Genomic DNA, 27,800 nt, shown 5'->3' with positions numbered 1-27,800 from the left:
GAAAAGTCGAAACCAAGTTTGACACGATGGCTAGAACCAAGCAGACTGCACGTAAGTCCACCGGTGGTAAAGCTCCTAGGAAACAGCTCGCCACCAAGGCGGCGCGTAAGAGCGCGCCTGCGACAGGCGGCGTGAAGAAGCCTCATCGTTACAGGCCTGGTACTGTAGCTCTGCGAGAAATTCGTCGCTATCAGAAGTCCACTGAACTGTTGATTCGTAAGCTGCCCTTCCAGCGCCTTGTGAGGGAGATCGCTCAGGATTTCAAGACCGATCTTCGCTTCCAAAGCTCAGCTGTAATGGCTCTGCAGGAAGCGAGCGAGGCGTATCTGGTCGGTCTGTTTGAGGACACCAATCTGTGCGCAATTCACGCCAAGAGGGTGACAATCATGCCTAAGGATATCCAGCTGGCCCGACGCATTCGTGGAGAGCGCGCTTAAAACTGCTTGACACCGCACAATCCGAACCCCAAAGGCTCTTTTCAGAGCCACTTCAGTACTTGCCATAATAGCAGATTTTCCATGTTCTTTTATTGTGTGCTAATATGTGTGTGTGTGTGTGTATGTATAAGTATATTGCAGATGCCTTCTGATATTTAATGTTTAATGGTAGCTCATGTGAATAAGCCCTGGTATTCTCTCTCCTGCCCTCAGTGAACAGCCAAGTGGTAGGAAGAGTTCTCATGGCGGTACATTGAGTGACTAGATCATTAGTGACATCTATTCGGTGCAGTAGCGTTGCAGTTCACAGACCGGTGCGTTCATGTCCCACTACATTTTCTGCTTTAACAGATGAGTCGGTCCAGACTGCTGCACTGGTACACCAATAAACGAAACTATTATAAATCAATAAACACGGCTGTTAAAGCAAGACCATCCAGTTGTGAACCTAATGTATTTTTACTTCTCGCGCTTTCTCCAGATTGCTTTACTTTTTGCCTTTTTATTGCCATCATTCTGTTGCAGGTATTCACTTCATGTAGCCAATTTATGGCTTTAAAAGCAGCTTGTTATTTTGCAGCCTCTCATCAGAGAGTTAACTACAGGCTATAAGAATAATATCAACCTGACTGACACCATATAACAATAAGTCTGCAGTAAATATGCCCAACGCTGAAGCTCATACAAAGCTAGCTATCTAGATAATATGACTGCTAGATCATCAGCCACTAGCAGGAGTGAAATTCAATATGTGAGATATTGAACTTACAACTTTGAATAAATATCCCGTTTTGCCAGGAATAAACTCAATGGATACAATCAAACACCTTCAACCATTTATGTCTCTATTTTGTGAAAGGAATATCTATAAAGTTATTTTAACAACTGTAGACCATAAATAAGGGCAACCACAAGGTCCAAAGCCAAGAGTGCTCATTTCAGTTAAATTAGGCATAGCTGTTTTTACATAGACACTGTCACAAGGAGGTTTTTTTGACAACCAGGAGACCATTGGTAATTCCTAATTTCAGTCAACTATGAAATTCTTGTAATGGACATTAAAAAAATTAAAAATACTCTTCTCACTTTTACCCAGTTTGATATTTTTGTGGTCTGAAATAAATGCATTTGTCGACATGGGTTGTGTAGTGCAGTAAAACATGTCAGTAAGACGATTCAGCACTTTTCAATTTTGGTGTAAAATAATTTGGTTATTCTTCATTTGAAGTGGTACATCAGTTGGGAAAATTTTGAAAATGAGTTTCATCTATTTCCATAAAAAAAATGTTTTAGTCTATTTTGAAAGATTTTATTTTGACAGATATATAGAATTTGGAGTTACAATTTTACTATAAAATCTTATTTGTTAAAAAAGTTCACAATATTATTTTAGTCACTGGTATTACTACTACAAAAAAATTTAATTTTGGCAAATTATACAGTTTTTGCCTCTTTATTATGGATAGATGGAGTATTTTTAAATATTGATCATTGGCTATCTACTCTAAAGGTAAATTCAAGTAAATATCGATGAACTAAGCTACATTTGCAAAAGTATACGGACACATGACATCCAACATCTCATCCAAAATTAGGGGCATTAATATGGAGTTGGTCCAACCTTTGCCACTATAACAACCTCCACTCTACTGGGAAGACTTTATACTAGATGTTGGAGCATTGCTGGAGGGATTTGCTTCTATACAGACAGAAGAGCATTAGTGGGGTTGGGCACTGATTGGGCAATTAGGCTTGACTCGTAGTTGGCTTTTCAATTGATCCCAAAGCTGTTGTGTGATTGTACGCTGTAGCATTAAGGTTTGCCTTCACTGGAACTAAGAGGCCTAGCCCAAACCATTAAAAACTGCCTCAGACCAAGGGGTGTCCAGATACTTTTGGTCATATGGGGGTATATCTAGCGCTACACATGCTACAGGACAACCTTTCAGTTGGAGCCTCCAAATGTCAGACAAGCAAGGATTAAATAAAGATGTTTTTTTTTCTGAATCCAGTGGTTCCAACAGTCAATGTCCTTATTAAAATACTGAATACAAGTGGTACTGCATGCTAGAACCCCTTCATTAAATGACAGTGATTGGAGGCTGGGGTAACCACAGTATCATGTGGTGAACAGGCAGAAACAGAAAAATATGCTAATTGACTTATTGCCATTTATTAAGTCTGAGAACAGAAAATAACAGCAAAGCCTTTAAACAGAGGAAAAGGCCAACCTGGCAAACAAAACAATCAAGGCAAAGCAGGCAAGAATACTAAATCTCCAAAATCAACCAGACCTTATTTATACAGCCCAATCATGAGGCAATGGGTCGCAGCTGATGTGATTGCAAAGAACCACAGCGGCAGCCATACCTGTCGACAGGACCGGTGCTGCCCCCTGGTGGACAGCACCCCAATTCCTTTCCTGGCACCACACTAAATATAAAATATATTTTAAGTGATTTAATCTAATAATTATTGTTGAAAATGACAATTATAAATTAAATGGCTGAATAATAGGTCATTCTACAGTAAACTGGTGGAATCAACCAACAAGTCAAAATAATTGATTTCAATAAAAGGCAGTCAAATTTGAATCAGCGGACTTTAAATAGCCCCAACCACGTCTGCTTTGATGTTTGTGGAGGGGAGGGCAGGCCGCATTCTCAGAAACAATATAACATTGTATCCAATCCACTGGTTCTCTCGTTAAGGCCAACATTTAAACACAAGATATCTGACAATCCCTATCCTCCTCACTCTCAGACGCAATGTCATCATTGTGGCTGACATTTGTTGTGTCAGGTGGAGGTATGTCGCCCGCTCTGACCGCTGGCTCTACTTGTGTACTGTCGCCTCCACTTAGATCTTTATCCTATCCTAAACAGTTTTCTACTTGACCAGGATAAAAAAAATCTGGCTACCGTAGGGACTGAGGCAGATTGAGTTTGGCAACTTCTTAGTCTGGCCATTGCTGTCTCACAGAAGCCCAACTACATATTTTCTGACACCTTACCGAATTTCAAACTGGTCTATTGGTTATAAAGGAGTTTGGAGATTTGTGCAATGTGGGTTCAGGTACAACTCTTTGCCAGTCCATAACTTAACGCCAATGTTAATGTGAGTTGATACTGAAGAATCAATTGGCTTCCACCCACCATCTAACATAGAGGCATAAATCTCAAAAAAAAAAAAAATAATTGTAGAGCTGGCTTTTTGAAGCTCAAAATCACACCTGTTAGGTAAGGCGATTAAAGAATAAATGTCTTTGACATGAATCCAGTCGGTCTCAACAAGAGTTCTTTTCACACAAACTCCCCAGTGGGAGGATCACCAGCTCCGAAATATTTCAGCCTCGTCAGAGAAAGGGCAAAGCAAGAGGTGTAAGTTGCCATAGGTCACTATTAAAGATGAATGTGTTTTGGTTTGTGAATTAGAAGTGGACCACAGTGGCCTGCAGCATCTGAAATATCGCTTACAGGATAACAGTGTATTTAAATTCCACCTTTCCCAGGCGAGCGAGAAGGAGAGGCCCTGGGAGAGAAGGCAGAGGCCCTGAAAGAGAAGGCAGAGGCCCTGGGAGAGAGGGCGGGGTCCTGGGGGAGAAAGCAGGGCCCTGGGGGAGAAGGCAGAGGTCCTGGGAGAGAAGGCGGGGCCCTGGGAGAAAGCGTGGGGTCCTGGGGGAGAAGGCAGGAGCCCTGGGGGAGAAGGCAGAGGTCCTGGGGGAGAAGGCGAGGCCCTGGGAGAGAGGGCGGGGTCCTGGGGGAGAAGGCAGAGGCCCTGAAAGAGAAGGCGGGGCCCTGGGAGAAAGGGCGGGGTCCTGGGGGAGAAGGCAGGAGCCCTGGGGGAGAAGGCAGAGGTCCTGGGGGAGAAGGCGAGGCCCTAGGCACAGTGCCTGATCTGGCTAGTGGGAGGGACGGCTCTGACTGTGGATGACACTAGTCTATATCCCAAAGACATGAGTCAGAGGAAGACATTTCATGTGCAGCTCAACAGGAAAATCGCAAATGTATGATTGACCAGCAGGGGTCAGTGGTGCACGATGAGACCATCATCCCAGGCAGCTGAAACTGTCCCTTCCCAGATGATGTCAGTGCCAACTGTCAGTCGACCTGCAGGGCTCTAGTGGATGGCAGGGATATTCAGTGAGGGGCCATTCAAGTTCATCAGCATGTAGACCCAGAGGGGGTCTGGGATAGGGTTAAAATACATTAATACCGTTACACTGAACGATAAGCTTGCAAGCTATTTCAGAGCTGACCCAGGTCCAGTTGGACAGAATTCAAACATGAGATTGTAAATTTCAGTTGGACCAGAGAAACAGCTGACAGTCTCTGTCTTGGGGGGGGGGGGGGGGGGGGGGGGGGGGGGGGGGGAGGGGGAGGGTCACGGCTGCTCTTGGCCCCAGCACCCAAGGGGAACCACTGTCACGCAGAGGTCAGCACTGTATATACAGTATACTCAGTTCAGGGCCAGTGATACTCCTGGTTCTCTTTGCTAACTGACAGTTAATAGATGGGTTGATGTCACCGATTTGCCAGAGATTCCACTCACCGCGTTCCCAGGTTGAAATCAGTTGAAATGTTTTTTTGTTATTATTTTGTTAACCATGCTTTTTTTAAATCCCTATTTGGAACGGGCGGACAAGTATGTGTTCGCCGAAGCAACTGCTGCCAGACCACCAGCTGAGCCGTGCAGTCATTGCGCCAGAGGAGTGCACTACAGCTGGCGCTGGTACCCTACAGACACCCGACCAATCCGGGGAACTGCTCTGGCAAGATGATACGGGGCAAACGTGACAGTCAGTCTGCTCGTGTAACAGCTAAGTGCGTGTCGTTCCGCGAGGCTGTCCGCCAGTTCACCAAACCAGCAACCCGATAGGCTACTATACAGCCCTCGGACAAAAAATTTAGAACTGATTATTTATATTCAGTCCCCAGAAATGGCAGTCCATTCTCCAGCCCACTGAAGTCAGACCCCTATGCACAATACATCCAATTAAATTTTTACCACGGATACGATGAGAGCGGGGTACAAACCTGTTCCTGTAAAGCTACTTTGTAATAGGGTCTGTAAAAATATGTAAAATTCGCTATACAATTAAAACGGAACTGAATTCAGTTGAAATAGCAAGCTCGCCGACGGAAGAAACAGGACACAACAATCCTACGTGCAGAAATGCACTGTATTCACGTGACGCAAATTCTATTATTATAATACTCCAAATAAATAGTTTTTCTTCCTTATAACAGATGGAAACGATATATTTTATAAATATGTGCTTTTCTTTTTTAAATTTCGTTAAGGATTTACAGAGAAATAGCGAAAGTTATAGGGACGAATCTAAGGATGTCCTTAAATGAACCGAGCGTTAACTCATATGACTCAAACGCACACCCACACGCAACGGTAAGTCTCCTCCCCCGTCAACACTGCTGCCTGCTTCCTTAGTGCCCATACACTGAACCAATTATAAGCCTCCAGATTCTTGGCAGAGGGACAGACTGATATAGGGTAGAAAGTCTGAAGGACAGACAGAGGGAAACGAGAGGCCGGAACAATTAACAACACAACCACTTGGATAAATATAAGTGAGTCTATGTTCACTTTAGTTTAATATTTGTATAGCATTCTCCACATTTTTCTGCAGATATAATAATGGTGAGCCTAGAGAATGTTTAAGGACTGTGCGCATTGCGTAAATGCGATATACACTCTAGTGGGACAGAAATAATAGCCATTGCAGATACGTCGCATACATTTTGAAATGTGCCGTTGTTTTGTTTGTCTACTACAGCTTCAGGTAGTGAATACGTATTGACAGCTTGAACATCGTCCAGTAATATTCTGCATAACATGAACGTGACCACAAGGTCGAAGCAAACTTTGATCAAGAGCTTTCGTATGAAATTCTATTTCTTAGCCTACTACCCTTATTTAGGCTACCCCTTTCGATTATATACCATTTTTGGTGTTTGTGTTCAGTGCGTTCTTGTGATCCCAAGTAGGTTAAAATGATGTTAAAATGTACTAGTTTTAAAAAAAAGACTACGACAAAAACATTTGTGCAGCCATGTTTTCACAACGTACAATCCGATTGCTTAATCACTCCAGTATCCAACTTTCGATTACTCATTGGCTAAAAGTTTGCTTCGGTATAGGCTTTATTTGCATGACAATGCAGTGTTACGTTGCGGAAATAAAATAACTTAAATGCTAAATGAGATATCTGCCCATTTCTAATGAAGAGATGACGCAGTTTGAAATAGCTGGGCGAGTTCAATATTATTTATAAACGGGCTAATCCCGGAAGAATCGTTCAAGCATTGTATCAGGAAACAGTATTAACGGATAACTAATTATTCTTGAAATGTGAAAGTCTCTTGCCTTCAAGATGTTTAAAAAATTGAATTGTGGGAGGGGCTGTGCAATCAGTATATTAACCTGGACCAATTCACCAAGAGAATTAATCTGGAAGGTAAACGACAAGCAGTTCTCTCTGACGTTATGATTATGAAGGGTAACTTGTAAAATTACTACAATAAAAATGGGATATAGCATTGCAGCATCGTAGAATGCCACATTTTTTATCGTAAATAGTTATCTGACACCTTTTTAAAAAAATCCTTTTTACCTGTTGTTTTAGGGATAATGTCTGCCAGTGCATTCCTCGCCCGCAGGGCCTTTTCTGCAGCGGCAGCTGGCCATGGAAGTCATGAGGGTGGAGGTCGGTCTTTCTCCATGTCCTTTTTCCTCTATTACCTGCCTGTATGTGGATGTCTATTTTATAGAATTGAGTTTCGTTGATCTGCGTGAAAGTTTTGCTCACTCTGGCGCGTAGTCGTGCTTTTGAGGCGATTGCATCGGTGTAGCGCTAATCGTTTCTGCCTTTGTTCTGATGTGATGTAATGAAGAGAGTGTGCACACGCATTTATTTAAATGCGGTGTCTCCTACGTAGCAAAGACCTGGAAGATCTTATCTTTTGTGGTGGCTCTGCCCGGAGTGGCCGTCTGCATGGCAAACGTCTGGATGAAGATGCAACATCATTCCCACGACACGCCGGAGTTCACCCCTTACCCACACCTGCGCATCCGAACCAAGGTCCTGAAACGCACAACCTTCCGCAATCCTGTATTAATCCTAGCTAATTCCATTTTTAAATCCTTTAACATAGACTTGCTTAAACTTCAAATTCTCCCTCAACCGTTTAGCAAGTAAACTTCATTTTTATATAGGCTACTGAGTGTTTGGATCTGTACCACAGCCAGATAGGAAGTCGAGGTTCTTATGAGCTGCAGCTGTGTCTGGGCTGCCCAACCCTGCTCCTGTAGATTTTCAGTCAAACCCTAACAAAGTGCACCCTATTCAACAGACAGAGATCTCCGTGAGCTGCTAATTGGTAGAATTAAGTGTGCCAAATTAGGGTTGAAACCGAAACCAAAAGGACTGTAGATCTCCAAGAACAGGGCTGGACACCCCTGGTTTATGTGCTTATATCGGGGTTAAGCATCCCTGGTCCTGGAGAACCACGGGGTCTGCTGCAGGGGTGTCCAGTCTTATCCAAAAAAGGCTGCTGTGGGTGCAGTCATATTGCTGGGCTAAATCAAATACCATCTGATTGAAGTAATCAAGTAATCATAGTCTTCAATACCTTTAAGTAGAATCTGATGTGTTTGAGCTGGGCTTAAAAAAAAAGAAAAAAAAAAAAAGAAAAAACCCTGTACCCACATAGGTCCTTTCTGGATGAGAATGGACACCACTTGCCTACTGGTTTCCTCGTTATTGATAATCAACGAAAGCAGTTTGTTACCTCGTTACCTGGTTTTCCTGGGTCTGGACTGGTTCGCTGATGTTAATGTCGCCCAGAGCAGGGATGCAGACTCCTGGTTGGTATGTTATTGACCTCCATCGCTTCCCGCCTCTCGTCCTGCTCCCGACAGCCTTTCCCCTGGGGCGATGGCAACCACTCGCTGTTCCACAACGCCCACACCAACGCCCTCCCCACCGGCTACGAGGGCGGCGACCACCACTGAGACCCCTTCCGCTGTCCCGCAGTCCCGCGCCGCACCCCTTATACACACGACCGCAACCCCTGACACTGGGGGTCTCTGAGGGAGGGGGAAGGGGACCCCAAGTAACCCTGAAATCGGAGAGCAGTGTCCCTGTAAAATAAAATCTCTTCCAGAATGAATATGTGTGGCTGTCTTTACAGGGGACAGGGGGTTGGGGGTTGGGGAAGTGCAATTCATATAAAATGAAATATAAAATTCAATCTTCAGATGCTGCGGCCCTCCAGGAGTGGAGTTAAACCTGCAGGCGCTGTAGCCCTCCAGGGCGCCGTACTACTAATTAAGAGTATGGGGTTAGCGAGCTAACTCAAGCTTTAATCCTGGGTTTTTCATATCACACAGGTGACACACTTGATTGAGGTATATTGCCATAGTAACAGCTAACCTGGTTCGAGGCAGGTTATGTTCTGGAAAACGGACTGAAACGTATAAAAGCACCACCCTTTGAACAATCAACTCCTTGGGGAAATAGATGTCCATTCTTGAAGAGTCCCACAGAGCTCAGGGGTCTCAGTGCAGGGTGGAGAGTATTTAGAAGCCAAATTGAGTACATGCTATACACAAGATCCGGGTTTTCACTGGAGGGAATACAGTACATAGTGCAAGTTTCGTGAGCCCTAAATGTCCAGATCAAGTTATCCCTGTTATTATGGGGCAGTGATACGTACACCCGAGTCCCATAATGCTCCTGCCTGGCATTGTTGGGAGCAATGGTGTTCCTTTTCAGCTATTATGAGTAGTATTATGTTCCTCCGATGCATTATATCTGTCCATATCAGTCTTTTTTCCTAAGGTGAGAAATGCACTGCTTGAGCAGTACAGTACAGTACAGGCAGCTTATCCAGAGCGACTTACACAACGTTTTACATAGCCTTTACACTGCATCTATTCATATAGCTGGATATATACTGAAGCAATGCAGGTTAAGCACCTTGCTCAAGGATACCACAGCAGTGTCCTACCTGGGAATCAAACCTGTGACCTTTAGGGTACAAGAACAGTTCATTACCCATGCTGTGGTCCATGCTGTGCTGCTACAGGCTCATTTTTTGACACCGCCACCTTTATGGGAACGCACAGAGCTTGATTACCAAAGCCTGTTCACTTCTTAAATTGATAACCACCTTTATGATACTGGGTAAGCCTAATTGCTTAGTTGTTAGTTTTTGTCAAGCCAGATAACGTTAAGAAACTCCTTTCGTAGTGCACACCCCAGGACCCCAGGAGTTGAACCGGCACACTAGTTCTCCAGGTCAAAAAGTTCTGAAATGAAAAAACGGCTTTAGAACCTTGTTTGGATTCCAGCAGTTGACTGGACACACGGTTCTATTGTGATGTTTTATTTTAATTACCCACTGCTAATGGGCTGATCTGAAACCTTTATTAGGACACTGGTTCAATAACAGAACACAATATTTGTGTTATTGGTGCAGCAACCAACACAACACGCACAAACCCAAAAGATGTATACAAATATCAGGCAGAGCCAACATGGGCTATAGATTAGCATATTTATTGAGAGAATAAACTGATAATGGGAGACAATATCATAATTTTTCCAACCCCATCTTCTCTCTGTATTTTAGAACGATCTGTATTACAATTTGAACAAGAGCATTTGGCCCAAACGTGATTGTGCGTGTCATTTAACTAATGTATCGGGGACTCCGTTTACTGAACAAAACTAAAAATCATATTATTCTGTCCCTGTTATTAATTATACTTGATTCCAATAACCCTTTTTACAAACATAAATGCAAGACTAGTAAGTGCTGCAGTGTGTGTGATTCCATGTCCTCTTAAGCAGGTCCATTGATGAAGTACACACTTTTACAGGCTTCAGTCCATTCGCACAGCTTGATTTTTTTCAGAAGCAATTCGGGTGGAATACCCAGCTCCACGGTACGATGACTGTGCCCCATCCTGGGACTGAAACCTGCAACCTCCCGGCGGCACAGAGTCCCCGCAAGCACTACTGGCGCTGAGTCTTGAGCAACACAGTCCAGCCGCCTATTCTCCGATGGGAACCAGTCCCACTGCCTGACAGCACACCTCTTAACAGTTGGCCCCTTGCAAAGAAAGGACACAGGCGTGTACATATGATTACACTGGTATATAATCGACACACAACGGCATTTACTCGCAACTCACCAGCTGACCTGTGGAAAAACACGTCACTTCCGTTGCGACCTCAGCTCAGCGCCAGAGTCACCAGAAGCAGGATGTCTCGTTTTAGGGTCTCGATGCAGTGCGACCTACGCGCCAGCTTAGACAAACAGTCCGCAGCCAGGGAGAGGGGCAGCTGGGGTGAGGTCCTCTGTTGCCACAGCAGCACAGAGAGGCACATCTGACGCAAGCGAAGGTAGTTATGGAGCTGTGAGAAACGGTAGAGTTCCGGGAGGGTGGTGACAAGGGACTGCCACTCACGATCCGTATCTGGCATGGGGCGGGGTGCCCGACCCGGGGCTGCGGGAGAGCCACGTCCTGTGCCTGGCATGCTTTCAAGCCTTGAGCTCAAATCTAATTTGGGCCCTGAGGGTTTGGCTAATTTAAGGTCTGACGGACTGGATGCTTTCGAGTCCTGTCGAGACTGTGATCCAGAGGCCTGGCCTGATCTTATAGGAGACGTGTTGCCTGGTTCCGCTGTAGGATCTGGACTATGAGGGTCTGCCTTTAAATCAGGAGCACCGTCTTTCTGGGGGGCGGAGCCTGACTTCGTGCCAGGACTGCGATCCGACAGGCAGCAGGATTTGGACATAGCCCGTGAGAGTCTCTCCGTTTTATGGTCCAGTGCAGATGTTCGCCACAAACCAGAAAGTGGCTTCAAGCCTGGTTCTGAGTCCTGACTTGGACCAAAGTGAAAGTGAGAGGTTATTTTATCAACCGTGATGAAATCTGGGCCTGGATCTGATGACCACTTGCAACCCGAGTCGAGCTTCATTCCTGACACACTACCCGATTCCGAACGTGATCTAGACCCAGAGTTTAATTCGGTTTTCATTACGTCAACTGGCTTGGTTGCGGAACCTGCACCTGGACTATCATGTGAGCTTTCCCCTGAACCCAACCAAGGCCTGACATCCTCATTGCTGGCCAACTCTGTACCCCTCTCCACTGTTGGAGCTCCAGGTGGCGGTTCAGAGTTGCTTGATGCTTCAGAACCTGCAGCAGCATCTGCTACACCCTCAAGCAAAAGCTGGCAATTTAACCTTGTGGGAGAACCTGACCTTGCTTGCTCTAGCAATCCACTATCTAGGTTGTCAGATTCTGATAGCAGTTCAGAATCTAATCTTGTTGCAGATCCCCATGCTACGATAGAGTCCAGGTGGACATCGCTAGCCTTAAAGGCAGATCCTATACTACGCTTTGCCCTGAATGCCAAATTTAAGACACACGGAGTGTTCGGTTTTCTTCTTATTCCCACTTCCGACGCTTTCCCCATGACGAGCTCGCTCCTGGGCTGCAGTTGGCCCCACTGGTTGGCTGAGTGTCCCTGCTGCACCCCCGAGCCTACAGCCTGCTTCCTGGATTCTACCGGCGCCACAACGTCACCGTCTGGGTCGGAGCTCAAATCTTTCCCGCTCCCCCTCTCACACACGGACTCCGGCCCCCTTCGGCCCGCGGACTCGGGCGTGTTTGGTTGGAGCCGACAGTCTGCTTTAGATACCAGCCGTGCCTCAGACTCGGAGGTCACGGAGATGGGCCGCGAAACACTGTGGGACTGGAGCAGGGACACGCACAAGGCCTCCAGCTCCTCCTGCAGCCCGGACACCAAAAACCTGCTGGCCCCCACCATGGCTTCAGCTAAGGGGCTGTTCTGGAACCCCTCCCTCTCCTCTGAGCTACTCTCCCCCAGTCCCCCCACTGCAAGAGATCCCAAAACCGCACAGTGCCCACGTGGCCTACTGCCCCCAGTCCCCTTCTGTCCCTCAATCTGTCCAACTGTACCCATCTCCTCTCTGGGAGACACGCAACACCCATGTAGGTAGTGTAAGACAGGCAGCAGCATTTGGGCTGTTACATCCCTTATGGGGATCCCCTCCCCACTCCTCCTCTGTGCCTCCCCAAACCCCCCCTTCAGCAAGGCCCGGAAATACTCCGACCCGACCCTTTCTGACCCATCGCCCCCGGCGACGGCGTCCTCACTGGCTGCAAACCGACTGCCGTCGTCCAGCAGGAAGACCACGTCAAAGTCCGAGTCCAGGTAGGGGCAGGCGAGGCACGGCTTTTTAGAGGGAGGGGGCGAGGGACTTTCGGAGATTAGCGGGACGCTAACGTTGTTCTGTGACACGCCCGCACCAGTCGCAGAGCCCAACCAGGAGCTCTGCTGCTTGTTCGGGTCCAGTCTGGACGGTCCCATCAAACAGGAGAGACACTCTGAGAGGAGGAGGAAGTAGAGAGAACACAGACGTCCTGGAGTGGCGGGCTGAGGGGGGTGCAGCCAACTCGCGAGAGACTTCCAGAATCCAAGGGTGTGGTCCTTACTGTCGTCATGCCAACCTATGTGTTCCAAAGCAGACTGCAAGCCTCCATTGTCCAGGAGGAGTTTCTTCTGCAGGAGCTTGTTACTGGAAGGGAAGAGACACAGTTCAACAAACCCAGTATCCTCAATGGGCCATGCCACGTCTACACAAACTACAGGTTGCCTTTTCTGATCAACCCTTATGTCAGTGAAATGTGAACAGGTTGCTGATGGGAGATGTAGTTTTCTGCGACGCATTCCCTCACCTGGTTAACAGGGGCAAGCTGAGGGTACAGTACAGCCTGTCTGTATCAGAACCGGACAGCATGATGTGGCTCAGCACCCCGGAGCCGAAGCTGGACTCACACTGCACGCGCAGGTTATTGAGCAGAGCCTTACCTGATAAGCAGAGAACAGAGACGGTCACGCTACACCCCACAGCACAGCTTGATATTACCCAGAGTGCAAAGAGGCATCCTGGCCAAGCAGTCTGTACTGACGTTTCAGATCCTGTCCATCGCTGGCATACCATCTGGTTTCAAGGCATGACTCTCTCACATACACCGTGCTCTCAGGTCTGACACTGGGCCCATGTACATGATGGTCAGTCAGCACACACTGACTCAAGAGACATTATTTTATTCTTCTTATAATAATAATAATAATAATAATAATAATAATAATAATAATAATAATACATCACTAAGCCTAATAACCACAGAGTTCCAGCCTCTACTACAAGACCTTCAAAGCTATTCCACGCAATGACTACACTCTGTGTAAAATATAAAAATACTTCCTAACATCTGTGCGGATTTTAACTTTAGCTAATTTCCATTTAAGTGCCCTCGTTCTATTAACAATCCATTTTATGATTTTAATAGCCCCTAATTCTCTTTTTACTAAACTTGAAGAGATTACACATCTTAAGTCTTTCCTCATAACTCTTTCATACCAGGAACCAATTTGGTTGCTCTTCTTTAAACCTTTTCCAGAGCCTCTATATCGTTCTTATAGTACGGTCCCCAGAACTGTACACAAAATCTCAGTGTGGTCCGACAAAGATATTGTATAAGATAAGCATGATTTCCTTGCATTTATACGCAATACATTTGGTTATCACAGCATCCTGTTGGCTTTATACTGCTACAACACAGTGCCTAGAATCTGAAAAGCTTTGATCAACCATTACTCCCAAGTCTTTTCCAAAATGAGAACATTCCAATTTTGTTCCTCCCATAAAGTACGTAGTTCTGCCTGGCTTTTATTTCCCACATGTAGAACTTTACATTTAGCTATATCAAATTCCATTTACCAGCTTTCCACACAACTGGATTCTCTTTTAATCTTCTAGGAGAGCTGAAAGCTGAATTTACCGCTCACTGCAGATTTGAGACCTGAATATTCAGCTCGCTGCAGATATGATAAGAGACCTGAATTTTGAGCTCACTGCAGATTTGAAAGCTGAATTCTGATCTCACCGCAAATAGGATTAAAGAGCTGAAATTTGAGCCCACTGCAGATCAGATTAGAGCTGAATTTTCAGCTCACTGCAGACAGAGACACAGCGACTCACCCAGCTGCTGCGTGCTGGCCTTAACCCTGTCCGTCTGTCTGTCCCCCTCCTTCAGACCCTCTCTCAGACAGAGGCGGAGCCGGATGAGGACCGCCGCCCCGGTCCGGACCAGCCCCTGCAGGCAGTTTGGGTTGCAGCTGAGGCGGCCCAGCATGCGGAAGCACCTGGCGCTGGGGTCCTGGCGCTGAGTGAGGTAACACAGCAGGCCGGGGAGAACGCCCGAGTGGACCAGCGCCGCGCTGGGGTCCATGGACTGCGAGAAGCGGGACAGCAGGAGGAGGATCGGGGACTCGCTCGTCCAGGGCTCGGGGTGGTACGGGTGCTGGTACGGGGGCCCGGGAGGGGTATCGGGAGGAGGGGCGCTAGAGGGGGCGCCGGAGCGGGTCTGGGGCTGTTTTTTGGGAGGAGGGGAAGGCTGGGAGGGGGGCGAGGAGACGGGCTTGTGGGGAGACTGCTGCAGGGCCAAGGGGGGAGGGGGAAGAGGGGTGGAGGCAGACGCGGCCGCTCTTTTGTGGTATGAAGACGGGAGGGCGGAGCCAGGGGTGGTGGCAGGGGTGGGGGCGGAGGCGGGGGCAGGGGCGGAGCCAGGGGTGGTGGCAGGGGTGGGGGCGGAGGCGGGGGCAGGGGTGGGGCCAGGGCTGGGGGCGGGGCCCGGGGTGAGGGGCGCTTGGCAGACGGGGCTGGAGGAGTGCAGCGGGACAGCCAGGGTGGGAGAGGGGCACGCTAATGGGGGCGGTCCGTCAGAGAGGGGAGCGGGGGGAGAGAAGGAGGCGCACAGGCTGCTCCAGCTCCCCTCTCCGCCTCCTGAAGGAGACAGCAGCTCTCCCTCGCAGGAGATCAGTCCCTCGGACAGCAGCCAGGACCTGCGGGACAGAGATGCACAGTGACCCACTGTACAGAGAACAGGCTAAAACAACGAGTGCTCGTCGGCCAGCTTCTCCATCCCATAATCCTCTGCTTCCCACGACCCTCTTCTAGCAGTTTTCTTATTTGTCACCCGAGCTGTTTAAAACCCCACTAGACTTCTTCTGTTGTATTTTAGCATTCCCTCTGGTCAGCGCAACAGAAGGTCAGACCCAGAGGCCTGCTCACCTCAAACTGAGGAAGCTGGATGAGCCTTGGGCCGGTTCCTTCCCCGCCTCCTCCCTCCTGTGGCCCTCGGGAGGGGGGAAGTCAAACGAGTCGAAGCAGGACGTGTCCATCAGCTCTGACGGGGAGGACGACAGGGCCGCGTCCGCCTCCCCGCCGGCCGTCTCCTCCCCTTTAGCCAGAGCGACCAATCGGGAGACCAGCAGCGGCACCAGGCCCAGACCCTGGAGCTGCTCCATGGCCGACTCGTCGTAGACGAAGTCGACGAAGGCCAGGACGGCCAATCGGGAAAGGGGGTGGCTCTGATTGGCCGAGAGGAAGCCAATCAGGGCCTCCAGGCCGCCGCTCTCCTTCACCTTGACCCGGTTCACCGCCTCCTTGCAGCACAGGCAGAGCGCCCGGAGGAAGGGGCCCGACTTGGCCCCCGACCGCTTCACCTCCTCCGTGAACTTGCCGATCACCCCGAGGGAGCCCACCAGGGGGCGCAGGCAGCCCTGGGCGCACAGGCCGGCCAGCGTCCTCAGGGCCGCCTCCGCCAGGGCCGGGGCCCCGGGGTCCAGGGCCAGGGCGGCCAGCTGGGCCAGCGCCCCGCTGCGGGACACCTCCCGGGCGCACTCGGGGGTGCAGCCGCGGGTCAGCTCGCCCAGGGCCCGCAGGGAGGCCCGGCGGAGCCCGGCGGGGTGCTCGGGCCCCAGCAGCAGGGCCAGCGCGGCCACGGCCCCCTGGGACAGCACGGACAGCCGGTTGGCCGGGGTGTCCGAGAGGTAGAGCAGGGCGCGGGCCGCCGACTGGGCGCACTCCAGTTTGGGGCAGGGCGTGGCCGCGGGGGCCGGGCAAGGGGAGGAGGAAGAGGAGGAGGAGGAGGAGGAGGAGGAGGAGGGAGGGGAAAGGCAGAGGATGAGGGGAGCAACACCACCTGTTAGAGAGAAAAAGAGGCGTTAATTACGACACGATTTTCAATGTACAAACAACGAAAGAGAGCTAGTGCACCAACTGGACCTCATCAACACGCTACAGGGCTAAAATCAGCCATCAACTGAAGGTATAAACAAACTCAAAAGTGGATAAATTCACTAAAAGTTACATTACATTTATTTAGCAGACGGTCTTATCCAAAGCAATATACAATAAGTGCATACCAAAGGTCTACAACAGACTAAAAGTCTGAATATCTAAAGTGCACACACATTACATTACGTTTATATAGCAGAGACTTTTATTCAAAGCGACATACAAAAGTGCATATCAAGGTCATCGGAAAAACGACAAAACACAGGTTCAATAAGGTACAGCACTCATTTTGTACAGTTATTCATAGCCAAGAACACAAAGTCCAGTTCACACAGTGAACATTATTCTGACCTAACCTAAGTCAAACACACACACACAACCTGCAACTACCTGCGTGATTGAAATGCACTGTTAGTCGCACAAAGGGTTGCGCTTGCATACTGTTCAGTCTGTGTCAGCCTTGTCCAACACAGCCTCTGTCTACACCAGAAAATTTACTCGGTTCGAACTGTACACGTGTGCTTCCCATCAGAGTGCACGTTCCTTAGATTTGTGATCTTGTCGGCACACTGCACCTCACAATCTTCGCCGAAAGAGGCACTCAACGCTTCGGAAACTGGATCGAGTTAAAGAGTGAACTCTCTACGGAGTCAACAACATGCCAAAATTCATTACGATGTGTTTTTGAGATGAGTGAAACGGAAAACCCTGAAAAAGTATAGCAGAGTGCGCTGGCTTAACATCAATGCCCAGACGGATCATTTGAAAGCCGGGTACTGCAGCAACTGATGCCTACACACACAGACATACTATTTTCAGAAGTTTGCTTGGCTAAATTCTCACAAAAAGCAAAGTTATGAGAACTTAACAAACATCTTGTAATCTTTCCAAAGACGGGATAAAAATACACACACGAGTATTAACTTGTTTACAGTTATGAGCTATATCACAGTCGCTACAGTATTGTAAAAAAGCCTATCACTGCGAAACAGATCTAAAAAACTATGTTTCCACAACATTTGTTATGTTACATTCAGGCATTCGGCAGGCGTTCTTATCTACAGTGATTTACAGACTTTATATTTTCACAAACCACCCATAAATAGGTCTGGATATTTACTGGCGTATTTCTGGTCAGACAACTCTGTTCATGGATACAACGGCAATGCCCCACACGGGAATCAAACCCGCAGGCTGGGATTTGGAAGCCCAGTTCCATGACCACTATGCTACTCTGCCACCCCAGGCAGAGAGACATAAGAATGCTGAAGGGAAAATGCTGACATATTAACCCAATGCTTCCCCCCAGGTCAGGGGCCAGACCTGGGTCAAACACGTATTTGTTTTGGATTCAAATACTTTCCTACGCTTTACTGATCTCGTCTGGTGTACTGGAACCAATGAAATACACTCAAAAAAGTGCAAACCCCACCTTCAGGTCATATTGGCAGAAAAGCACTTGATTCCAAAACAAATACGTATTTGACCCAGGTCTGGCAGGGGCACATTAAAGCAGTGTTGCCCCAGGGCGGGGGCACATTAGAACAGTGTTGCCCCAGGGCAGAGGTGCAAGCGGGGAGCGATTCAGACTGACCGGCCGAGTGGATGAGGGCGGAGTTCTGCGGGTCCATGGCCAGGTTCCCAAGGGCCCGAGCGGCTCGGTTCTGGACCGAATCAACCGGAACGTTCTTCAGAATGGTCACTGCGCACAAACACAGCCACAGCAAACTGTCAGACGTCACCGTCTGTTCAGCGAGGAAAGAGAGCGGATTTGGACAGTCAAACTCACCCACGTGGCCAATTCCTCCCAGTTTCCGCACCTAGATGGGGGGAGGGAGAGAGAGAGAGAGAGAGACAGAGAAAGAGAGAATGACTGCAGGTAGTGCATGCAACTGTGTCCATAGCTAACAAAATAATAACAATAATAACCATATATTAATATAAACTTGAATATGCATACTATTAATTTGTGGACCAGAGCAAATTAACTGTGACCCAGGTGCTGATGCCCCACTTCCGGTAGCTGTCCATTCATCAGCTCTTTCTTTTTTAGATGCAAAGCACCTCATGGCCCTGGCATGTAACTCACACACTTACTCATGTTCAGCAGGCTAAGAATTCTCCACAAGGGGGAGCTATTAGCACTCATTGCGCTTCACATCAATGACACTGTGTCCCTGTTTAATGCCATTATACTCTTTAACTCTCCCGGTTCAGGATGGCCCACTGTAAGCATTCAGACTCATAGTCCTGCCTCTGTTAGGGAGTCAGACACAGAGGCATCTCCTCTCGTCCAAAGCACGCGGTCTCAGCCATGGCTTCTTATTGGACAGCAGCCCTCAGCCGCGGCTTCTCATTGGACGGCGGCTGGCCAGCAGGGCTCACCCAGACGTGAGCTGGAGGAGCGCGCTTCAGGCGCAGCAGATGTACATCAGTCGACCAGCAGGGGTCAGTGCTGCGCAAAGAGACACCGTTACCCCAGCCAACTGTGCACAGGCCAACCCGTGGAGCCCGTCCATGCACTAGAACAGCATCTCAATGGAAACAGAGCCCAGAAGCTCATCTGTTTCTCTGGCCCGCTCTCCTAGAAAACCCATCGCCCCTTACACCCGGCGGCCTCTGGACAGGCACGGCTGAACCCCCTCACCTGTGTGCGGCTCTCGCCCTCCGTACAGCAGTTGGCCAGGATGCTCAGCACCAGGTCCTGGGTCTTGCGGTGACAGCCCGGGTGGCAGAGGACCTTGAGGAGCGGTGGCAGTCCGCCGCGAGCCCGGTAGCGTGCGATCCCGGCGCTGCCGCCTTTGATGTGCCGCGTGCGGATGGCCACCAGCGCTCGCCACAGCCCGGCTTGAGCCCGCCGCTCTGCCTCCTTCGCCCGCTCCTCTCCCCCGCGGTCCGGCTGCCCCCCTCCATCCGTCTGGGCACTCGCTGCGGGTCCAGCTTTGGAGAGCTGCGTCAGACACCAGCTCAGCGAGGACTCCGGGGCAGACGCCTCCCTGCTGGTGGCCGTCCGTTTGGCGTGCTGTCCGTTCCCATGCACTGCAAACATTGCCACAGCGTTCCCTCCCTCTCTCCGTCCCTGAGAGGCCGGGGAATTGGGGGACTGCAGGGAAACAGTCAGAGGATTCTAAATGGTAATTCTAAATAACCTGAGTCATTTCGTCACTTCTGTGCTTAATGGTAGTAGCTATTTTAGCTAGTTATTAACTTTTTCATCTGCCAAAGTAGGCTACTTTCAAAGTTGTTCTTTACCTGCGGTGTTCAGTGAGGCCAAGACCCAAAGAATGGCATAAAACTACATCTACCGGCATGCACCAAAGCGGGGTTAACCACTTGACACAGCCGCGAGAGTGCTGATGGGAGTTGTAGTAAATTACCTACCCCTCCCTTCGTTGAATAATTTTAGGCCGATCGAAGTAAACACGCCGAACATATATAAATATCAAATTGTTCTTTTGACAGCTTCCTTCATATAGCTAACTAATTCGTATTCTTCTCGTCCACGAATGCATATTTACTAGCTTTGATTATATCTACGACACGTTGCATTTTACTAGCCAAACGCAATCTGTTAGATAGACGCTGACGCCATTTTAGCTGAACAACAAACGGGAAGTGGGGGAGGGAAGATGATTAGGAAGTGGGCGTTTTATGTTCTGGGACTTGAAGTCTCACAGCTCCGAAATAAAAGCAGGCCAACACGATAACTTTTGTAGTAAAGAACTTCAGTTCCCATGAAAAGACTACGTCGGTTACGTGTTTTTAAACGCACACTGGGATCGTAGTTTCCCAACTACTCCCCACGTCGACTCAGATCACAGTTTAAAATACATTTCCCATATACCGCGTGTAGTATTTCGACTTCCGTAAAATCTGTCTAACATGGGCCTAGGCGAACCTGGTTGTTGTTATAATCATCGTTGTATTTGATGTAGAAAAAAAATCATCGGTGCAACATAAGTGTTGTTTAAATCCACAGAAAAACCACTAAATGTCTACGATTCCGTCTTCCCAAGTGAACCAAACCATGGAAAACGTTGATGAAACAACAGCAAGGGGAAGCGCTGAAAACAACAATGATAATCCAAAGGTGGTTTCAAATTCGGAACCCGAAAAGTCGAAAGGAGGTATGTTAGCATAGCAGCGCTATATCCTGAGTGCGAGGAGGGCACGATGGCATCGTTATTCGCGTCTGAGAGCGCATATTGTTTCATTGTGCCGACACAACACCAAGGAAAGTTGATAGAAGTTTATATTCATTGGTTTATGGCAAACGAACACATGATCCGTGTAACTATTCTATATAATAAATGTTATTCCCGAGTCTTAAAAGGAAAAGCAAATGACAGTTAGCTAGCCTGTTTGTAGAGGCGGTATAGCGAAGAACGATGTTGCCTAATTTGTTTTATTTATTCAAAACCAGCTAGAGCGTTTTATTTGACCAGTGTTATAAGTTAAAATCCTGCATATCAGTTTACAGCTATTTAATGCGTGAGTAGCCCTGTTAGTATTTGACTTTAACTGGCCTCCTAAATATCAAGCACAGAACGGAAAGATAGCTGTCAGCATTGTCAGTGTTTAGACATCAAACACAATAGCTAGATAAAATAACTCGATGATCCGTCTTCCCACGTTCCAAACTCCCATGACAGCATTGGAAAACTAGTCTGTCGTGCTAGTTATTAGGTCAATAATTTAATTTTATTACTTTTTAAAACAAACTAGTCCCTAAGGAAATAAATGTTTTATATTTCTGACTGTGAAATATAAAATCTGTCTACCGAACTATCTCTTTATCTCAAAGTGCATCTCCATTATATGATTTTAGGACAAAGGCCAATATGTGCTACTGGGAAGGATTTCAATTCCACAAGTTCGTGTCAAGCCGGTGGCGGTTAAGATGGCTTGAAAATGCCGAAGTTGGCAACACTGTTGAATATCATTTTCTCACTATAATTATTTCCCCCCTTTTTTGCTCTACCGCCTTGCAGCAGAATTTGTGTGGACCCTGCAAGCCACCTGGCAGTTGGCCCGCACGCGATTGGCCATGGACACCGATTTTGACCAGCCGGTCTGTAAGAAGAAGAAGCTGTGGGAGACCGTAGCTGAGAGGGTTACGGCCAACCTCAGGTCCGCCGGGAATCAAGACGTTATCGTCAAGGCTTACGAATGTGACTTAAAATGGAGAAACATGCTGGCGACGTACAGGAAGAACGCGGAAAGAGCGAAGAGGCTGGGCGCGCAGAGCGTGCACTGGGAGTTCTTCCAGACCATGCACAGCGTCCTGGGGAAAAGCCGAGAGGACCTAGCGGCACAGAAGAAACTCAACGGCGGCAAACTGGGCAGAGCTCTACCGGCTAAAAAATTCACTCCGATCCTTCCGACTCCGACGTTGCCGTCTGCTCCCTACTCATCTCGGCCTCCCCAGGACGTGTTGCAGCTGTACTTGGAGCTACAGGAGAGGAAGATGAATCTCTGGGCGCAGCAAAAAGCTTTAGAGGAGAGGAAGATCGAAGCAATCAATAACTTGGCCAGAGCCATCTCCAACCTGGCCGAGGAAAACCACGCCCAGCTGCCGAACGAGAGCAGCGGCTAGATAAGCGCGTGGCTGAAAAGTGCTGGTGTGTCCCTCTGTAAATATTTGCGCGTTTTGAGCAGGAACTCAATCAAGGACACGCTGTTTTTTTTTCTTCTTTATTTCTTTCTTTTAATAAAAAATTGAAACGGTTCAAAAAAAATAAAGTCTTGTTTGTTGAATCAGTTTGTTGCAAGAACAGTCAAGATAAACAAAAAAACAAGCCAATCCTGCAAAACGAATTATTGCTGTGTATTTACCGTAGTACCCTCCAGCCCTTCCCCCCCCTCCTCTGTCCTCCTCTCTCCCTCTGATGTCACAATCTGCTCCCAAACGCACTTAAGTCCATCAGCCTCCCGCTCTCTGTACAGCAGATCTGCGATGGCCTCCCTCTTCCTCACGCCCTCCTCCTCCGTCTCTCCTTCCCCCTCGTCCTCTCGCTCCTCCGTCTCGGTCCTCTCCGGGACGGCATCCCCCTCCCCGTCCCCCATCTGCAGGAAGACGTTGTGCAGAACGCAGGCCGTCAGCACCACCGCGCGGGCCCTCTCGAAGTTCCCCATGTCCAAGTACCACAGCCTCTGGAAGCGGGATTTGAGCTGGACCACCGCCTGATCAAACACGTCCAAATGGGGCTCCAGGGCCTGATTGTAAAGGTACTCCCTGGGACAGGCACACGTGGGGTACGGGGTCAGTATTTGGCCGGAGAGGGGGTACCCAGTCCTGGCCACCAAGCAGGACCCTTCCGGTAACATGTGGGGGTTCAGCTTGAGTTCCTGTTTGAGAGAGCTGGCTTTGTCGGTGTCTGAGCCTTTACTGATCCTGCAGTGCAGAAACTTTCCCTGCCTGTCGCACACAAGCTCTAAGTTCAGCCACGAGTCGGGATGGACCTCCTTTCTCATTTTTTTCACTTCCAGCAGCCCGCCCTCGATCCGCTGCTTCCCGATTGGCAGACGGATAGGGATGCGAGTGCTTCCCAGAATTCCGAACACCTTGGGGATTCCCGGGCTCTCTAAACTCTCTGCTCCAGACAGGAAGTCCAGGTTTTGCCCTGCCTCTTGGCCTGGGAAAAAAAAGAGATATCAATTAGGAAAAAGGAAAAAAAAAAAAAAGGATGTGAATTGTGTTTATGATTGACATGCATCAGTCAGGTGGGTGTTTGATTAACATGCATCAGTCAGGTGGGTGTTTAATTGACATGCATCAGTCAGGTGGGTGCTTGATTGACATGCATTAGTCAGTTGGGTTTTTGATCGACATGCATCAGTCGGGTGGGTATTTGATTGACATGCACCAGTCAGGTGGGTGTTTGTAAAAACGAACGCGGTGACCGGGCGCCCCTCCCTCCCTCGGACGCACCGGCGGGCCAGCGTATCTGCTGCGCGGCCAGGGCGTTGACGCGCTCGCAGAAGGAGAAGAAGACGCGGTGGATGTTGCCCTTCTCCACGCGGAAGCGGCTGGAGACGGAGCGGTAGCTCAGCCGCCTGCGGAGCAGCGTGAGCGACAGGAGCACCGTGTGCGGGAGGGACAGGCGGGCACGGCCTGTCAGCCGCTTCCGGTTGTAGCTGGAGTCCGAGTTCTGGAGGAGGTCTGTGACATACTGGGAGAGGCACACAAACGGGGGGGGGGGGGGGTTTAATACCACGAACCCATGGGGCCAGAGTGCACAGGCCCGCATGGCCAGAATGCAAGAGTGAGATTGCAACATATACGCAAACAATTTGTTTAAGACAAAACATTCAACTGAGAAGGAAAAAAAATGGGATTCCTAATAACACTGACACATCATAAGCAATAATGCTTGAGAGGGACTTCCTTTCTCTTTTTAATCCTTGAGAGGACAAAGTGACTAACACAAACTGAGAAAAGCAGCGTGCTAGTTAGCTCTGGTAAATTCCTCTATTTTACATACGCAACAGAGGTATTTTAATGGTACCTTGACCGCTCTGTTATCTTCCTCTGTGTTGCTTGACGGCTGTATCTGCTGGGACTGTGAAAGCTGGAGCTCTAACTGCTGAGCGTGTGCCGGTCCCTCGGCTTGCTGGAACTGCGGCGCTTGCTCCGCCTGCAGAACGTACGTCGGCCCAACAACGGCTCTAGCTTTCTCAATCAGTTCGGCTTCCAAAATCTCTTCCACCGCATGGTCGAGGCGCTGGTCCAACTCCCCGTGGGACAGTGGCTCCCAGTCGAACTGGACCATCTCCAGCACAGCCCGGCCGGCAGACGCCACGCACGCGGTGTTGTACATGGTCGGGCTGGGAGAGAGCGCGAGGCCTGTTAGCTAGTTACGCAACGACCACCCACTCCTTGGAACAGGCATGTTAATATATTTTTTATTTTTCATATGTGCTGACGCTGATAAGACCTCGTGACCCAATATTTTTGGCAGTCTGGTTGTCCCAGAAACAACTTTGTTTCTTACTTTCACAAGTACACTTTTAAAATTAAATAAAGTATGATTGTTTTTTTTTTTAAAGGGGGAATTCTGAAAAATAAAAAATTATGAAAATATGCATATCTAATCATGCAAGTCAATATGTTCAATTTGGGCCATCTCGTCAGAAAAGTTCCAAAATCTCAAGTGACAAGTACATGTCATTATACAAACATGTTGGTCCAAGATCAGCACTTGGACCAACATGTTTGTACAGGAGCGGTAGTGCTTTTGAACAACTGTCTACCGGCACACGCATAAACCTGTCTTCGGGAGAGGCGTTTTCGATGCGGTATTTTAAATGCCGTCGCAACGTGTTCACACAGACATAAGTGCGGTATCGAATCCGTCTCGAAAACTCATTTTTTCTTCTGTGTGAAAGGGGTAATAGTCAATTCCACACAGCGATGAAGGTTCAGTATCTTACTGCATTAAGAGTGCATGAATGCAGGTAGTCTACTAGGGTACTCCATCTGCGTAAAACTGCCACTTCACTGTCCATCTCCATTCGACACTAACATTAACTTTCAAATAGGGGCGTATCATAATCCGTTGGGTCGTTTTACCGAGAGCTTCACACAACAAAAACAGTGACACCGGAGGACTCCGCACAAATGCGTCTTAAGATCCCATCGCTATATAACAAGCTACAACAATCAATCAACAATCAAGCTATGTGAATACGCTGGAACGCTGGTTACTAAGTTTGGCGAATCCGGTTTGGGTTCGCCAAACTTTACTCTCTACACTACACACCAGAACATAACATTATTTGTATGCATCGTAAATGTGCACGTTTTAGTGAGTAGTTAGCGGAGTCAGAAACAAAAAAACTTGATTTCATTTATATTTATCATGGCGAGGAAACTATCACCAGCATGCTAGTGTATTTAAAACGAATCTAGGATAAAATATAAATATGATTTAGTGAACATGCAAGGAACGATGTATCGAAACCATAGTAGAGTTTAGTGACCAGAATGCTATAGCGCTAGCTGGGTGGTTGCAGGTTAACCACACACCTTCGTCAATACTATTATTATCTTGCCATTTGAATTAAACTATTGACCTATGATCTCTGGTTTCAAAAAATGCGTTATATTATCACATACCGTCTCAAATGTGGCTGTTTTTGAAGTATTATTTCCTGTGAGCATTAACGTTTACAACGTCGCACCATCGATGCTCAACTTTTTTAAAGCAAATATTTAAGCATGAAAGTGTAAACCTACTGCCACCTAGCGCCTTAGGTGTCACTGCATTTGACAGAGAACTGCGGTAGCGCCGCGCTGACCCCAAATTTGTTCGACAGCATTGCTGTCCTTGCCTGTGAAAAAGCTATTGAAAACGGTGACATAATCACGGCCGTATGATTATTAACACAAACAAATTGCTACGTCAACGAGAGATGAATCGCCACTATTATGTCAATTTTAATTTGATTATGCTGAATGAGCCGTCTCTTCTATTGTAGGCCTTCTAGGATACATGGTGCATAAAATTTTAAGTATTGATGTTTCTAACATTATTTAAATTTAAGCAATCTCATGGACTGTTCTATGAAAAAAAAAGAAGTACAGGGACATACTCGCACACTTCCTCATTTTTAAAATAAATTTGAAACTGAGATGAGGAACAATAAAAAACAAGGAAAATAAAATAAAAACAAATGAAAGCTTTTGTGTCACTAATCAATGATTGTCAACGATTAACTGTCCACTTCTCGGGGTTAAGAACAAAATTAGGGAGGCTCTCATACAATGCCACTTGCAAGGTGTCCTCAGTCTACGTCAAGATAAATAAAAAAACTTTTTGGATGTGTATGGCTTTCGATGTAATATCATTAGCTTGGTCCTGATTTGGTTCCATTACATTCTGCGTGAAGCTGTAGCATCAATTTACCAAATCCCCAGTGAAATTTCTCAGGTACCATGCTGCACCTGCATACAAACGTAATGAGAAAAACGGCTTTAAATTTGAACAAGGTTGTCCCTTGAGGGTGCCTACAAAAATAATAATTATTTAGTGTTAGGTGTAAACACCTAATTCACAACTTTGAGTCACATGCTTCCCCCCCGAAATATATTTACATGAAATCCTTCGTTTAGTGGACGCGTTTATCCAGACTGAATTGCAATGCAGGTCTTATACTTGCATGTCCTCCACGCCTCTAACTAACTTTCTCCAGCAGCTGCCTGGCTCGTATGATCCTGCGGCTGTTGTCGGCTGTTGCCTGAACAAACAAAAGTGCGCGAGACTCCCTGCTGCTGCGTCACCTACATCTTCACGAGCGTTAAAGCTTCTCTTTCCTGCGCTTACGGCGGTGGAATGTCCGACACGTTTGTGAAGGCACTTTTGAACAGGCTTGTTTTACAGCAAAGGCGCAACAAAAAAGACGGGACAAATTCAGGAACTGGCCGGCAGGTGCCAAATGAAGAGAAAGGGGGGAAATTGCTGAAATTAAACCGGTTGCCAAAAGGAACCAAATACTCGTGTCAACTTTACAACGTGCTCACGACTCCCGTATCCATGACCGCTGTTCATAAATACAGGCCGTATAAAACAGAACATTTGGCACGAAAAGTACTTGATCTGGACGGTTTTGATTACTCATGTAGGAATTTATAAACTAGAGCCTGCATGACATGGCAGTGGACAGCTGACACTTCTGTCCACAGCCAGCAGGTGCAGGTCATCTGCCAGTTATATCAGAAGCGATGTCTCAAGCCCTTTAAGGTCTCTGAATTTATACCTTACTTTTCACACAACTTACCTTTGGCAACACAGATTTCAGCTGTTTCACCCATTTACCACCATTTTAACAAAGAACAAAAACGTACTTGGATTAATTGGATTTCCTCAGGACAACCCAGTTTCGTACCTTAAAAAAGCAGTCCCTTTTGGTGTCTGACTCTGGGGCTCAAGATGACCACAAAACTCTACGTAGAACTGACTAGCTAGTGCAGATAAATCAATAGTTTAAGTACAGGCTACTATAATTTATAACTTACACCTTTTAAAATTCACAATGTTAATAAATGGATCCATAATTCCGTCTTTTCACAATGGTCTCATTAACAGGAATCAGGCGACGATCCAAGAATGTATAATCGATCGCATCTGATCTCAAAACCAAAGTTTTAACTATTCTT

General features: G+C 47.7%; 5 protein-coding genes across 10 annotated transcripts; 3 read left to right on the top strand and 2 right to left on the bottom strand.

Moving 5' to 3' along the window:
- Positions 1-18: 18 nt before the first annotated feature.
- On the top strand, positions 19-488 carry LOC118216311 (histone H3). The gene has a single exon (XM_035397402.1). The coding sequence runs from the start codon at positions 27-29 to the stop codon at positions 435-437; it is 411 nt and encodes a 136-aa protein (XP_035253293.1). The 5' UTR covers positions 19-26; the 3' UTR covers positions 438-488.
- Positions 489-5,869: 5,381 nt separating this feature from the next.
- On the top strand, positions 5,870-8,626 carry LOC118216114 (cytochrome c oxidase subunit 6A, mitochondrial). Of its 2 annotated transcripts, none has more exons than XM_035397139.1 (4): positions 5,870-6,025; positions 7,081-7,161; positions 7,394-7,536; positions 8,376-8,626. In XM_035397139.1, the coding sequence occupies exons 2-4, from the start codon at positions 7,086-7,088 to the stop codon at positions 8,466-8,468; spliced, it is 312 nt and encodes a 103-aa protein (XP_035253030.1). In that variant the 5' UTR covers positions 5,870-6,025; positions 7,081-7,085; the 3' UTR covers positions 8,469-8,626. The 2 variants fall into 2 exon arrangements, with proteins under 2 accessions (XP_035253030.1, XP_035253029.1); XM_035397138.1 differs by lacking the exon at positions 5,870-6,025 and adding an exon at positions 6,895-6,954.
- Positions 8,627-9,996: 1,370 nt separating this feature from the next.
- armc5 (armadillo repeat containing 5) lies at positions 9,997-20,267 on the bottom strand. The gene is made up of 9 exons (XM_035398968.1): positions 19,895-20,267; positions 19,290-19,745; positions 18,432-18,462; positions 18,237-18,344; positions 15,635-16,547; positions 15,317-15,405; positions 14,543-15,151; positions 13,233-13,365; positions 9,997-13,072 (listed from the first exon to the last, which is right to left on the bottom strand). The coding sequence occupies exons 2-9, from the start codon at positions 19,689-19,691 to the stop codon at positions 10,696-10,698; spliced, it is 4,662 nt and encodes a 1,553-aa protein (XP_035254859.1). The 5' UTR covers positions 19,692-19,745; positions 19,895-20,267; the 3' UTR covers positions 9,997-10,695.
- A 235-nt stretch (positions 20,268-20,502) lies between these two features.
- On the top strand, positions 20,503-22,366 carry si:dkey-66i24.7. 4 transcript variants are annotated; one of them, XM_035398962.1, is made up of 2 exons: positions 20,503-20,769; positions 21,637-22,366. In XM_035398962.1, the coding sequence occupies exons 1-2, from the start codon at positions 20,634-20,636 to the stop codon at positions 22,236-22,238; spliced, it is 738 nt and encodes a 245-aa protein (XP_035254853.1). In that variant the 5' UTR covers positions 20,503-20,633; the 3' UTR covers positions 22,239-22,366. The 4 variants fall into 4 exon arrangements, with proteins under 4 accessions (XP_035254853.1, XP_035254852.1, XP_035254854.1 ...); XM_035398961.1 differs by having other exon boundaries at positions 21,634-22,366; XM_035398963.1 differs by lacking the exon at positions 20,503-20,769 and adding an exon at positions 20,780-20,876 and having other exon boundaries at positions 21,634-22,366.
- On the bottom strand, positions 22,324-27,727 carry LOC118217140 (putative nuclease HARBI1). 2 transcript variants are annotated; one of them, XM_035398956.1, is made up of 4 exons: positions 26,739-27,727; positions 24,151-24,469; positions 23,574-23,814; positions 22,324-23,277 (listed from the first exon to the last, which is right to left on the bottom strand). In XM_035398956.1, exons 2-4 carry the CDS (start codon positions 24,460-24,462, stop codon positions 22,460-22,462), a joined length of 1,371 nt encoding a protein of 456 aa, XP_035254847.1. In that variant the 5' UTR covers positions 24,463-24,469; positions 26,739-27,727; the 3' UTR covers positions 22,324-22,459. The 2 variants fall into 2 exon arrangements, with proteins under 2 accessions (XP_035254847.1, XP_035254846.1); XM_035398955.1 differs by lacking the exon at positions 26,739-27,727 and adding an exon at positions 25,761-25,871.
- Positions 27,728-27,800: the final 73 nt, after the last annotated feature.

Source organism: Anguilla anguilla, chromosome 17, assembly GCF_013347855.1.
Source record: "Anguilla anguilla isolate fAngAng1 chromosome 17, fAngAng1.pri, whole genome shotgun sequence".
Taxonomy (NCBI): Eukaryota; Metazoa; Chordata; class Actinopteri; order Anguilliformes; family Anguillidae; genus Anguilla; species Anguilla anguilla.
Note: the sequence above shows the minus strand (reverse complement) of the source record. Positions and strands in the feature narration are given on the sequence as shown.

Bases quoted from the DNA above. Each gene is read 5' to 3' on its own strand.
- LOC118216311 (XM_035397402.1), top strand. From the start codon at position 27: ATGGCTAGAACCAAGCAGACTGCACGTAAGTCCACCGGTGGTAAAGCT.
- LOC118216114 (XM_035397138.1), top strand. The intron at 7,162-7,393 runs GTCGGTCTTTCT...TCTCCTACGTAG, and splicing joins TGGAAGTCATGAGGGTGGAG to CAAAGACCTGGAAGATCTTA. The intron at 7,537-8,375 runs GTCCTGAAACGC...TGCTCCCGACAG, and splicing joins ACCTGCGCATCCGAACCAAG to CCTTTCCCCTGGGGCGATGG.
- armc5 (XM_035398968.1), bottom strand. From the start codon at position 19,691: ATGTTTGCAGTGCATGGGAACGGACAGCACGCCAAACGGACGGCCACC. The intron at 15,406-15,634 runs GTGAGCAGGCCT...TCTGTCCCGCAG, and splicing joins TCCAGCTTCCTCAGTTTGAG to GTCCTGGCTGCTGTCCGAGG. The intron at 15,152-15,316 runs GCGCCTCCTTCT...CCCCCGCCTCCG, and splicing joins GGGGAGCTGGAGCAGCCTGT to CCCCCACCCCTGCCACCACC.
- si:dkey-66i24.7 (XM_035398961.1), top strand. From the start codon at position 20,634: ATGTCTACGATTCCGTCTTCCCAAGTGAACCAAACCATGGAAAACGTT. The intron at 20,770-21,633 runs GTATGTTAGCAT...ACCGCCTTGCAG, and splicing joins ACCCGAAAAGTCGAAAGGAG to CAGAATTTGTGTGGACCCTG.
- LOC118217140 (XM_035398956.1), bottom strand. From the start codon at position 24,462: ATGTACAACACCGCGTGCGTGGCGTCTGCCGGCCGGGCTGTGCTGGAG. The intron at 23,815-24,150 runs GTACCATTAAAA...TGCCTCTCCCAG, and splicing joins AAGATAACAGAGCGGTCAAG to TATGTCACAGACCTCCTCCA. The intron at 23,278-23,573 runs GTGCGTCCGAGG...TTTTTTTCCCAG, and splicing joins GCAGATACGCTGGCCCGCCG to GCCAAGAGGCAGGGCAAAAC.